Source organism: Grampus griseus, assembly GCF_964374135.1.
Source record: "Grampus griseus genome assembly, chromosome: 4".
Classification (NCBI taxonomy): Eukaryota; Metazoa; Chordata; class Mammalia; order Artiodactyla; family Delphinidae; genus Grampus; species Grampus griseus.
In genome coordinates, this window is record NC_138997.1 from 41497168 (window position 1) to 41510535 (window position 13368).

The 13368-nt window shown below is 43.2% G+C and overlaps 1 protein-coding gene across 1 annotated transcript; it reads left to right on the top strand.

The window, feature by feature from the left end:
- Positions 1-1186: 1186 nt before the first annotated feature.
- Positions 1187-1414, top strand: LOC309821664 (ragulator complex protein LAMTOR5-like; the record flags this gene model as incomplete). Its single annotated transcript, XM_082653153.1, has 1 exon — positions 1187-1414. The coding sequence occupies one exon, from the start codon at positions 1187-1189 to the stop codon at positions 1412-1414; it is 228 nt and encodes a 75-aa protein (XP_082509279.1).
- Between the last annotated feature and the right edge of the window lie 11954 nt (positions 1415-13368).

The window sequence follows — 13368 nt, forward strand, 5'->3', positions numbered from 1 at the left end:
ACCTCTTTTTTTTAATGGAGCTCACTTTCAGCCCCAAAGACCAATAAGTTAATTAATTACAAATAAACAAAGACGTAACGATAACTTGTGATAAACGTTACGGGAAAACAAACGAACAAAGAAAGGCACAAAAGTGAGGCCATCTTTAGAGGCTGTGAGCTGATAAGATTTCCATAGAGAAGGTGATATTTCAGCTGAGATCTGAAAATGAAAGAAGTTGTCATTTTAGGAAGAGGTAGAAAATTTCCAGTCGGAGGAAACAGGAAGTGCAAAGTCTTGAGGGTGAATGATCACGACCGGATGGAGAAGAAACCTTAATGGAAATCCAGTGACCAGAGCTGTCGGGGGCTGGGGGTGGGTGGGTGGCAGGAGCCAGATCACAGGGCTTTCGTGGGACAGCGAGAGAAGTGGGGATTTTATTCTAATGAAGTGGGAAGCCCCTGAAGGATTTTAAGCAGAGAGTGATCTGACCTATTCTAATAGTCTGCTGCCGTGTGGAGAATGGATTGAAAGAATTAGAAGTAAGAGTAGTGAGACCAGTGACGCAGCTGCTACAGTAGTCTAGGTCAAGGATGATGGCAGCCCAGACCGAGGCCACGGAAGGGAGGAATAGAGGAGCAAGTGGCATTTTAACGGGAATGAGGTAGAGCAGGAGGGTCAAGAAGGCTTCCCTAAGTAAGGTTAATGGAAGGTGAGACCCACGGCTGGAAGGTAAGGAGACGCCTTCATTCACACAGTGAAAACAGGATTAAATTAAGATCTAAAGAAACTTAAATTCTGAAAAGACTATTGTTTTCCTCTTCCCCAAGACACATGTAATAGCGATGTAATTCAAAAGTGAAACAGGACTAAACCACAAAATAGGTGGAAGCAAGTTCCACCAGATTCACAGTTTTTCCACCACGACTAGGTTAGTGTTTTCACTTTTGAAATTTTGAATATTGAATAATTTCAAGATAGTTTTGCTGATCTAGACCTGCTGAGCCTTTTTGTTTAATCTAGCCTTTAACAAAGGCCCTGAGAAGGGAAAGTGTTTGGAGTGTTTTTGACTGAAAGTAGGCTGCCTCCTATTGATGGATCTGCAGACCATGCAGTAACCTGCAAGCTAAACTGGGGACTGGAACTTCAGAACAAAGAAGGAGAAGGTGACACACCTCGGGGTCCTGCCCGGGGGGCGGACAGCGGGATGGAGGTGATCTTGGAGCAGCACCTGAAGGATGCGGTGAAGAATCCATCCACCGTTGGAGTCCTGTGCACAGGTTCACAAGGACTCGATCTGGGCTGCTGCAGAACCCTGTCAGCTGAGCATGCTGGGGTGATATTTGTTCTAGCCCAGCAAGCAGCTAAGCTGACCTTGGCCCCCACTGATATTCCTATGGTGTGTCTAGAATCAGGGAACATTATCATCATCTAGAAACGCGATGGCATTACAACGGCGGTGCACAAAACGGCCTCTTGACATTTCGTATCCGTTCCCCAGCAGCCTGTCACAGGGACTCAATCATACCTTGTGTTAATTATCTTATAGAACTGCGAGAGTTCCAGTAGTTAGGCCAGTCATGGAATGTGCATTGGACACTTTTCCATTAATTTTAGAGTAAGCTGCTTTTGGACATTCTATGGATTGACTTATCAAAATACTAGTTAAGAAAATAGCTTTTTGTTTTGTTTTGTTTTTTGGTCCAATGAGCTGGAGATAACAGATTCTTGGCTCTTGTCCCACACAGCTATCAATAAGCCATGTATGACTTGGTTATGTCTCTTCATTTCTCCAGCCAATGAATGAGAGTTTGGAAATTTCTTTCTAAATCGAAAACCCTCTCTTTGTTCTTTTCTTTTTTTTTTTCTTTTAACATCTTTATTGGAGTGTAATTGCTTTACAATGCTGTATTAGTTTCTGCTTTATAACAAAGTGAATCAGCTATACATATACATATATCCCCATATCTCTTCCCTCTTGCGTCTCCCTCCCTCCCACCCTCCCTCCCACCCTCCCTATCCCAGCCCTCCAGGTGGTCACAAAGCACCGAGCTGATCTCCCTGTGCTACGTGGCTGCTTCCCACTAGCTATCGATTTGGTAGTGTATATACGTTTGGTAGTGTATATATGTCCATGCCACTCTCTCACTTTGTCACAGCTTACCCTTCCCCCTCCCTGTGTCCTCAAGTCCATTCTCTAGTAGGTCTGCGTCTTTATTCCGTCCTGCCCCTAGGTTCTTCAGGACCTTTTTTTTTTTTTTTTTGGTTCCATATATATGTGTTAGCGTATGGTATTAGCATGTTTTGAAGGTATAGGTCGCTTTGTAGAGAGACTTTTGTTATGTTTAATAAATCTGGTTAGAAGGCGGGAAAAAGAACAAAGAAGGCTATTAGAGAGCAAGAGAGGAGCAGGGAAGTTCTGACTGGACCTGACTGCACTGACTCCAGGGAGAAATGGGTGTGGCTAGATTACAGGTGCTGACTGCAGTGGCGGAAAAGTTTTCTGTCCGTCAAAAGTCAGGTCAGATGATTCCGGAGGCCAGTTCTGATCAGAAAATGAATACCTTAGCTACTCTACTATTTTTTAAAATGCACTTATTTGTATACCATTTCTCTATTTTTTTTTTTTTTTTTTTTTGCGGTACGCGGACCTCTCACTGTTGTGGCCTCTCCCGTTGCAGGGCACAGGCTCCGGACGCTCATGCCCAGCGGCCATGGCTCACTGGCCCAGCCGCTCCGCGGCATGTGGGATCTTCCCGGACCGGAGCACAAACCCGCGTCCCCTGCTTCGGCAGGCGGACTCTCAACCACTGCGCCACCAGGGAAGCCCCATTTCTCCATTTTGAGTGGAGCAAAGCAGAGTTGAGAGTTACTTTAGTTGGTGTGAATAAAATGTCAGAGGCAATGTATTGGTCTAGTGACTTCTTCAAAAGAATTGAAAAATGTCATCATTTTTATATTTGGAAATTCACTCTCATTTTGTTCTGTTTTGATCTATATGGTTTGCCTTAAAGATAATACTGTAGCTATCCTGGTCTGTATGTCTTGCAGTGGCTTTTAACCAAACCCATTAAAATTCTGACCTGTAATAATTCACTTTTGACTGTGCCAACTTATTTTTTTTTCTACATTTTTATTTTTCTTGACTCTCCTATTAGGCGATAAGCTCCTTTTCAATGTTTGAATTATCCAATTCTTTGGTCCACAGGTTTCAGAAACTTGAAGTGAGGAACCCATTCATCTTTGTATCTTGAGCAGAAAGACAGTGCATGAAACAAACCAGTCTGCTTGTGGAATGGAATCTGGACAGCCCTGCCCTCAGGGAGATTGTGGGTGACCTGCGGAGTCAGCTGCATCAAAAATGACACAGTGCTGTTGTAAGTGGAACAGGGGAAGCATGTCATGATACAGAAGTAGAAGAGGGAAAGAGAGTGAGATGAGTTATGCATGAAAGTGTCAGGGAGAGCATGAAAGGGGAGGGGATTCTAGGGGAGCAGCGGGGGAAGGACACCCAGGTGGAGGAAACACCATGCAAAGCAGAAGCAAGAAATATTCAGAGATTATAAAGTTCCACAATTCTTAAATGGGCTAAAATGTGCAGAAGGTAACACATATAGAAGGAGACAAAGTCTAGAGATAAGCAGGAGTAAAAACATCCAAGGCTTTGTAGGTCATGTTATGGAGTTGGGACCTTGTTTGGCAGGCTGTGAGGCAGGGGGCAGGGAAATGTCTTAGTGTGGATAAGCTGAGTCTCAGTAATATGAGATTGCTACGTCTCACAGCAATAGGATCAGACTTGCATTCTGCAAAGAGCACTCCGGCTGTGTCATTGGAGTGAGTTCAAGTGCACCAGGGGATTGACTTGGTAAGGTGCTGTGACAATGATGCAGATGGGAGTGAACTAGAACCTTCAGTAAAGCAGACGCCATGCAAATGAAGAGACCAGGTCAATTCAAGAGATGTATAAGATGATGCAAGACTTGATGACTAGATATGAGGATCTGGGGAGAGGGAGGTAACAGATTCATGGCTTAAGAGACAGGTAAATGATGGTGCTACCTACCAAGGTAGGGAATACAGGACTGTTTGTGGGGGAATGGGGCAAGTTGATAGTAAAGAGGACAAATCAATCTTTTGGGTCATTTTGAGTGTGGGGTAACTGCGGACCTTTAGAGTAGAGGACACTGCACCTCAGTGTCCTTGCATAACTGCCCAGGCAAAGGCAGTTTTTCACAAATATTTTTAATAACATTCATGCCTTTGTTATCCCTGTATAGCACCCTCTATATTTCATTGTTATGCACTTCACTTTTTAGAAAATCTGCATTTTCTCCTGTGCTTTCCATCCCCATTAATGGTGACATATTCTCCCCACTTAGCCAAGCTCATCACCTCAGAGTCGATCTCAATTCTTCTGTCTTTCTTACTAGTCACATCCAACATGTCACTCAGAATGTTCCTAATCACTCCCCTCCTCTCCTTTTTCTGGTCCTGTTTGGTCCAGCATACCTGTCCACTGCCATATACACCTATATCCCCAGCCCTCCCCAGTCAGTTTCTTTCTCCAGACTCTTGCAGTGATTTTCTAATTCCTATTTCTGCCTCTAAGATTTGCCCTGGAAAATTACTCATTACACACTATTGCCAGAGCAACCTTTCTGTAACCAAGTCTACTCATATCACTTTGTTACTTAGAAACATCAATGGCTCCTCAATCCCTAAATGGTTATGTACAAATACCTTGTTATCTCATAATTGGCCCAAACTTATTTTCTAGACATAGCAAATTATTCCTCACTTCACAAATGATACCTAAATTGACTTTAAACATTGTGAGTCAAAGGCACTCTGATATATTAGTTTTATGACTCTGTATTATTTCAGGTAGGTGTTGGACAGGTGAAAGAGGGACTCTGTCTCACTCCACCACTGACACAGACACACACACACACACGTGCGTGCACACACACACACTGTTAGGTTCAGTTCCAAAATTAATTCACCAAGGATACTGTTATGGGTTGAATTATATTACACTGAAAATGGATGTTTGAAATCCTAATCCCTGGTACCTAGGAATGTGACCCTATGTGGAAACTGGTCTTTGCAGATGGGATCAAGTTAAGATGAGGCCATTAGGGTGGGCTCTAATCCAATATAACCGATGTCCTTATGAAAAGGGGAAATTTGGACAACAGTCGCAAAGGGAGAGTGCTACATGATGATGGAGGTCCTGTAGCTACAAGACGAGGAATGCCAAGGATTGATGACCACCAAAGAGGCAAAGAAGGATTCTCCCCTTCCAGTTTCAGAGCGAGCATGGGACTGACAACATCTTGGTGTTAGACTTCTAGTCTCCAAAACTGTGGGACGATATATTTCTGTTGTTTGTGGGACCTGGTTTGTGGTAGTTTTTGAAGGCAGCCCTGGGGAGCTAATACAGATTCGAGATTTCACAGGATGCAGAGTGGCCACAAAGCCTAGCTTCTCCCAGCCTCTAGCATTTCTGGTGGGCACAGCTGCTCTGGCGGCACTGTCCCTGCATGGCAGAGGTGCCTTGGATCTGGAAAAAGTGCCACCATTGCACTTTTATGTGTAAACTTACAGCACCATCCCTGAAGAATTTACAAACTCTGGCCTTCTGTTCAAGAGAATGTTTACAAACGTGGCATTCTACTCGTTCTTGATCCAGATTCAACATTGACAAAGCCACAACTTCATCCAAGGGGAGAAACGACAGTGAGTGTCAGGAATCTCTTAATCATATCTTTGTCTCTAGCTCCCTGGAAAGCCCATTTCCATGCAGACTCACTTTTTGATAAAAACTGTACAATGTTACCTAGGCTTATACTCAGAAAGCTACTCCTATTTGTCTTTTTTCAGCATTGTGATTTACTTTATCAAAGGCTTTTATATCTTATTTTTCTTTGTAGGTGGTGTAGGGAGTGATTTTTGAGCAAAAGCAATGAAATCCTGACCTTACCTCAATAAGGACCTTGTGGCATTTTACTTGACCAACTTTATCAATTTTGTTCTATTTCATTCGTTTCCAGGATACGCTATGCTTTTTTTTTACATCTCCTGGCTTTTGCATGTGTCATTTTCCTCACCTAGAACATATGCCTGATTCATTTCCAACTAAAGAACGCCATCACTTCGCTAATTATGATAATCAACACTGTCCTGGGTACGACACAGATATGATCCCATTCGTATTCACAACCTTGTGATTTAGACTGAGAGAGGTTAGAGTGATAAGGAGGTGGCACTGGAACCTGTCTCTTTCAGATCACAGAATCAATGTTCCTGTTTCTTAACCTCTTGCCAAGCCAGAAATCTTCCTTAACGTTCCTAGCCAAATATTCACTTTCTCCTCCAAGTTCCTGGAGAGTTTTGTACTTACTTTTATTGTGATAAGTCACAATAATTTATATTTTAATTACTTATTTGGGTTTGTAGCCCCAGTAGGTTGAATTCCGCAAGACAAGAAATGGCTTTTTGCCCACCTGCTTTAATCATGGCTCATAACAGATGCCCTCCAAATATTTGCTGAATGGATTAGAGCACGCTGAATAAATGCACGCATGGATTATAAGGCCACAGCATCTTCTATTTGACTGTGAACTTCTAGAAGACAGAGACCTTGCCTTTGTAAATTTTGAATCCCCAAAGTTGAATAAAAGTCTGTTGGCAGAATGAATGATTTAGTCAATGAATGATTTGGCTGAATGAATGATTATAGGTGACTAGAAGCCCAGCATGTGGCAGTTTTCCCTCCGTGCTTTATAAGATTTAGGAGCAGGACTTCCCTGGTGGTGCAGTGGTTAAGAATCCGCCTGTCCTTTCCGGGGACACGGGTTCAAGCCCTGGTCCGGGAAGATCCCACATGCCGCGGAGCAACTAAGCCCGTGTGCCACAACTACTGAGCCTGCGCTCTAGAGCCTGCGAGCACAACTACTGAGCCCGTGCGCCACAACTACTGAAGCCCGCATGCCTAGAAGCCCGTGCTCCACAACAAGAGAAGCCACCACAACCAAGAGTAGCCCTTGCTTGCCACAACTAGAGAAAGCCCACGCACAGCAATGAAGACCCAAAACAGCCAAAAAACATAAATAAATAAAAATTAAAGATTTAGGAGCAAGTGATATAAGATCATACAAAGAGGCAAAAATTTGTCTAATCTCTGTTAATCTCAGATTGAATGCAGCTAATCCAGCTTCATGATGGGGACTATAATCTGATTTTAAGATCAAGAAAATGAAAGTACTAAAAATGAGGAACAGTTTCATTATTTCATTCATTTATTCATTCATTCACTTACTCACTTACACTTGGGAATTGAAAAAGCACCCGAGAGCTGAGTAATTCATATCCTTCTTTTTTTTTTTTTTTTTTTTTTGTCCAATTGTTGGAAGCCTGAGCTTGGGAAGCCAATTGGGCTGAATCCCAAAGACAACCACTGTGGTAAGATGCCTTTGGGACCATCCATGACATATAAAGGAGTATGGGGCTTATAAATTAGAACAGTGGTTCTCAAAGTGTGGCCTGGCAATCCATGGGAGTCCCCAAGAGCTTTTCAGGGAGTTACAGATCAGAATCATTAGGACAATACTGAGCTCTTATCTGCCTTTTTAATTCCCATTCAGTGGACTTTCCCAGGCACTACATGGTATGTGGTATAACATCAGACTGAATGTAGAGGTCAGTATGCAAATCTAGCTATCTTCTATTAAGTCAAACATTAAAAAGATTTGCAAAACCATAAGACAATGCTTCTCTTCACTATGTTTTGGAAACAGCTATTTCTCATAAGATGATGTCATTTATGTTAATATTTAATGATGTATACCAGTTATTTTAAGATAAATACTTACAAACATTTTCTCAGTTTTACTTTTGAACATGATGAATGTTGATAGATATAACCCACATAAACAAAAGTACGTTGGGGTCCTTTAAGACTGTAAAACTCATCTGAGACCGAAAATGTGAGAACCACTGACTTAGACAAACACGGACTCATAAGAAGTTTCAGACCAACTGCCCTCTCAGGAAGCATTGCCTAGAGTGTGCTTCCTTCTAGCTGGTGTGTAGGTGGGGTGTGAAGGCAGAAGGCGAATCATTTACAAGGATCTGGACACCCACCCCCTTCACAACTTCATTCCTCTGAACCTACTCTCTCCACAAGGGCCATGTTATTTCTGCTTCATCAGGGATCTGCAACTGGAACCAGATATTTACTCTCTGGTCTGAGGCCAAACTCTGACGTCCCTTCTCCCTACTGCAAGTCCCTCAAAGCCATCTTCTTCCAGCACCAGGGAGCCTCAACTCCTACAGAAAATCTGTTCAAGGGCGAGTCATTACAATCAGCTCCTGGAGAGTGGGCTGATTATGTGCTTTCTGAAATGTTCTCTCAATAAAGGAGCCATTCAGTGATGGGGGAAAATAAAATAACTCTTAATCACAGTTGCAGAATTTCTAATAAAAATCTATAATTAAAAAAGAAATGGATCCTCAAGCATTTTTACTTTTATTAAATTGCCAGAAAACAGAGTCGTGTTCACCTCTGGTCTTACAGGAAGGAGCCTAGCAACATGTATACATCCACTCAAGAAATAATGATGGACCACCCATTCTGTGTTAGGGATACTGGGAATGTTTGCAAATACCTGGCTGAGAAGATACTGTGTATCCTATGGCCAGCCCCTGATAAATAGTTACGGAACCTTGGCCTTTATAAAATGAAATAGAGATCAGAACAAACGTAGGAACCTGTTTTAAATGGACCACACCGACAATTAAATTGGTGGTTTACTCCCAATTCGGGTCTCCAAAGGGAAGCTGGACATGTAAATTGCCAAGTCGGTAACAAAGAATAGCATGGTCAGAGAAAAGGAGAGGGTCACGTAGCTTAGGTTAATCTGTGGTGATCCCGATTGGCCAGATCATGAAATAAACAGTAAGAGCTGACAGTATGCTAAGACAGAAGACTACGTAGTCTTGTTTTACCGGCTTCTTCATGCAACATGCCGGCTTGATACAGGCCTGGAGATGATTTATTATTTGCTGTCCTTGAGCAGATGATTCTGCCTGGCATTATGGCATCCAATAAGCTCACTTAGCGGCACACTGTTTACACACACTGAGCAAAATCTGAAAAACAACTTGACCCTCTGAAGTACTGAAACTAAACAGGGATCTCAGTTACCCTTCTTTCAGGGAAGTGTTATTGCTGGCTGATTAAATGAAACCTTCTGTGTCTGGAGGACTTTCTGAGAGGAAGCAGCAGTTACAGACAGTCTGGGTCTGGGAAATAGGACAACTTTATATCTCCACTGAGGTCCTAATGGCTTTAGTTCCTCTTGAATGGTTACATGGAAAGATAAATATAGTTCAAGCCAGGTTTTTGCTGTTTAAATGACAGGGTGAGCAAATAATAGCCCATATCCACATGGCACAATACTCTAAAAGAGCCAAATGAAAAACAATAACACTCAAGTTGTCTTTATCTATCTTTCATTACTTTGGAAGTTGTCACTATGTCTAATACAATTAACGTATTATATCTTTTTTTTTTTTTGCGGTATGCGGGCCTCTCACTGTTGTGGCCTCTCCCGTTGCAGAGCATAGGCTCCAGATGTGCAGGCTCAGCGGCCATGGCTCACGGGGCCAGCCGCTCCGCGGCATGTGGGATCTTCCCGGACCGGGGCACGAACCCGTGTCTCCTGCACCAGCAGGCAGACTCTCAACCACTGCGCCACCATAAAAGCCCCAATTAATGTATTAATAACAACGACATAAACAACAAATGGAACAAACCAATAACAAAACTCAGCTACTATTAAGAAACAGTTTATGATATCCCAGTGTAACTGAAAGTGCAGTCTGGCTGCTTGTTACTCAAAAGCCAATAGAGAGGCAAGGTTGGTGGAAAGGAAAGTTTGCTTTATTTTGGATGCTGGCAGCCAGGGAGAGGGGAGGGTGGACGCCTGTCCAAAGGCCGACTCCCCACTTCCTACAACCAGTGGGCAAGAGCTTTTATAGATGGAGGGAGGGGGCTACATGCAGAAACAGTACAGTCGGCTCTGACAGTCATCTTGAAATTGGTCACTGGTGGTCTGACCAGCATCATCTTGATTGCTTCAGGTATGGTTAATCTTCAGGTCAGTTTGTTTCCATTTCTTTGAGGCCAGTTCTCGGAATTGTAGCAGCTTATGTCATGGCTACAGCCTGCTCATGTAGTTAACTTCTTCCACCTGGTGCGGGCTTCAGTATCTTTAAGACAGCTCACAGGACATGGCTCAGAATATTACCTGTATCCCTTAAGGAGGAACTAAAGGTCCTTGACTATGTTTAATGACTAAACTACTTTTATTTGGTCTCTTTTGAGTGTTTTCCTTTGTTTCTCTACTTTTTCACTTCTCTGATTAAACTTATTCTTTGGCTAAAGTTTTTCCACAGACAAAAGGCAGGCTGAGGACATGGGGTGCATAGACCACAGGGTCCTGCTCCATTTCACTAGGTATTACTAGGTAGGCATGGGTGTTCTTTTAAAATTTATAGCTAGGGCTGCCATTTATAGAGCTGTTGCTATTTCCATTTGTTGGGCATTTGGCAACTGAATGTCAAAACAGCCAACACATCTCTAGTTACTGTACCCAAGGTTGTCCTGTGAGATGGAATTATTTCCCAGCATTCCAGAATAATGTTGCCTTCTGGCTGGAAGTTATACTTGAGTGGGGATTTAACGTCCATCTTTTATTAATGGACTTCTACTGAATGAGTACCTCGAAGAAGAACTCATCTGGGCTGCATAGGAGTTTACAGTTTAATCCTAAAACAGGTACACAAACATAGGATTATAAAACTGTTTGATAAAAGCTGTGACACAGGCAAAGCCTCAGTCAGATCCTAGCATTAGGGAAACAGGCTTAGGGGCAGGCCCAGGGCTGTGTGAATGTCCAGAGCACAAGCACACACAAAGGTAAGTGTATTTGCTTCTGCTATCTCTCCCCTCACATTCAGCTCCAATACTGCATACAGGAAAGCGTTGTGGTCTCTCAGCTTCTAATCCTTAAAATCACCTTCTTCTTCCACAAAAATTTTCCATCAGCTTACAAGCATGTCCCAGCCCTTGAACCTCCAAACCAGTTGAGACGCTATGGAGCTCTTAGCATTACTGGAGTGGCCAGCAGAAGGAGGCAAGGCTGCCCTCGGGGGTCTTTCCACTCTAAGTGTGATTCGCGGACCAGCAGCAGCGGTGTCACCTGGGAGCTTATGAAAAATGCAATGCAGCATCTCAGCCTCCTCCCAGACCTACCGAGTCAGAACCTGCATTTGAACAAGCTCCTCGGGTGATCAGATGCACTGGTCTAGGGCTGCCTAGGAGGCCAGTGTATTCCTTCGATATGGACACCTCCCAAGGCAAGCTACATAATTCAGCCTGACGTGCTGGAAAGCCACATTAAAGATTTGAGACTTTATAGTAAGCGCAGTGGGAAGGCCTTGGAGGTAGAAATGTTTGGGGATTTTTATAGGCCCTATGCACTCTGACTTTTGGAGCCTCTACTTCCACAGCATATTAAGCAAATATATTGGCATCACGAAAATGCAGACATATTTAAAAAAAAATTAATAATTTTTAAAGTTGTGTTTTTATATGGCTAAATTATTCCTTTTGTTTTCTGCTTTAAAATTGATAATATATATGCATATACATACAAATATACACATATATTCACACGTACACTTGAATTGCTAGTTTGCATAATGTCATCCTTTGTAGATATTTAACTCAACACTTTGTATTTTTCTCTTTTGTAGCACAGGGGGCAATGATTTTTTTCCAGGTCCCATATAATTCCACAGGTCCACAGGTCCTTGCTAACATATGGCTCTAAGCACTGTGGCTATATGCCTATTAGATTAATGGGCTTTGAGCAGAGAAGTGGCAAAGTCTGCTTTATGGTCTAAAAAGATCACTGACAACAGAGAGGCTAGCCCTAGGGCTAGGGCTTGGTGTGGGAACAGGAGTGGCCGCTGAGAAATGACGAGATGACTCTCTCGGCAGCTCAAGCAAGAGAAGATGTTGATGGTGGTGACAGAGGGAATCTCCTGAATATTAGAGAGAGGCGTGTGGCAGAATTTTCAGGACCTTGGGACACATTTCTTATGGGGAGTGAGGGAAAGCAGGACACAGGGATGACTCCCTAAATTCCAAACTAAGAAATCTAACTGGAAAACAGCTTATTCGTATAAGAGACACTGAAGGAGTCATTAGTTCTTGGGAACAAGTTGTTCCTTTACTTTTGGACATGTTGATATCGAGTGACTTGTATCTTGGTCCCTGAGGGGAAATATCACAAAGGTAGCTGAACAATCTGCTCTGGATCACGGAAGAGAAGTGCCACGTGGCAATGGAGATTCGGGAGTCACCAGCACGCAAATAGGGATGGAAACGAGGGCTTCTCTATGCTTCTCCGTCTTTACTGCGGAACTTAAAGGGGGCGCTACTTTTAAGAGGTCGGTCACTGACAAAGAGGAAAGACAACCTTGCTTAGGGGAGCAAGGACTTTCAACATTTACGGTTAGAGACAGAGTCATTGGCAAGGGAGACTGGGAAGGCGAGTCTACTGTTGTGAAGAAGGAAAGAAACTTGGGAGAATACGTGGTCACTGAGGTCACTCCTGTGAGAAGTACCTGCATTCAGTGCTGCTGAGATGTCAACTAAGATACATGTATTTCTAAGGAAACTAGAAATTGGTGACCTCTGAGAAAGTATCTTCAGTAGGGTGGTGGGAAGCCAGATTACTGAGTGCAGTAGGCAAAAGGACAGCTCCCTCAAAGTACATGCCCTAATCTCTAGAACCTGTGAAGATATTACACTTGCAAAAAAGGACTCTGCAGATGTGATTAAGGTAGGGATCTTGAGATGATGAGATTATCCTGGATTATCTGGGTGGACCGAATATAATGACAAGGGTCCTTATAAGTGAAAGAGGGAGCCAGGAAGGTCAGAGTCGGAGAGAGCTTTGAAGATGCTAAGATGCCGGCCTTGAAGATGGAGGGGACCACGAGCCAAGGAACATAAACTTCCAGAAGCCACAAGAGGCCACAGGCAACAGATTCTCTTCCACGGCCTCCAGAAGGAACACGGCCCTGACGAAACCTTGATTTTAGCCCAGTGAGACCCATTTCAGAGTTCTGACCTCAAGAACTGTAAGGAAATAAGTGTGTGTTGTTGCTTGGTTTAAGCCACTAACTTTGTGGTAATTTGTTACAGCAGCATTAAGAAACTGATACACTGAAGGTCAAAGGAAAAACAGAGGAAATGAAGACAGTGAGTGTGGGAAGCTTGAGGAGGAGCTGTGTAAGATATAACAGAAGGAG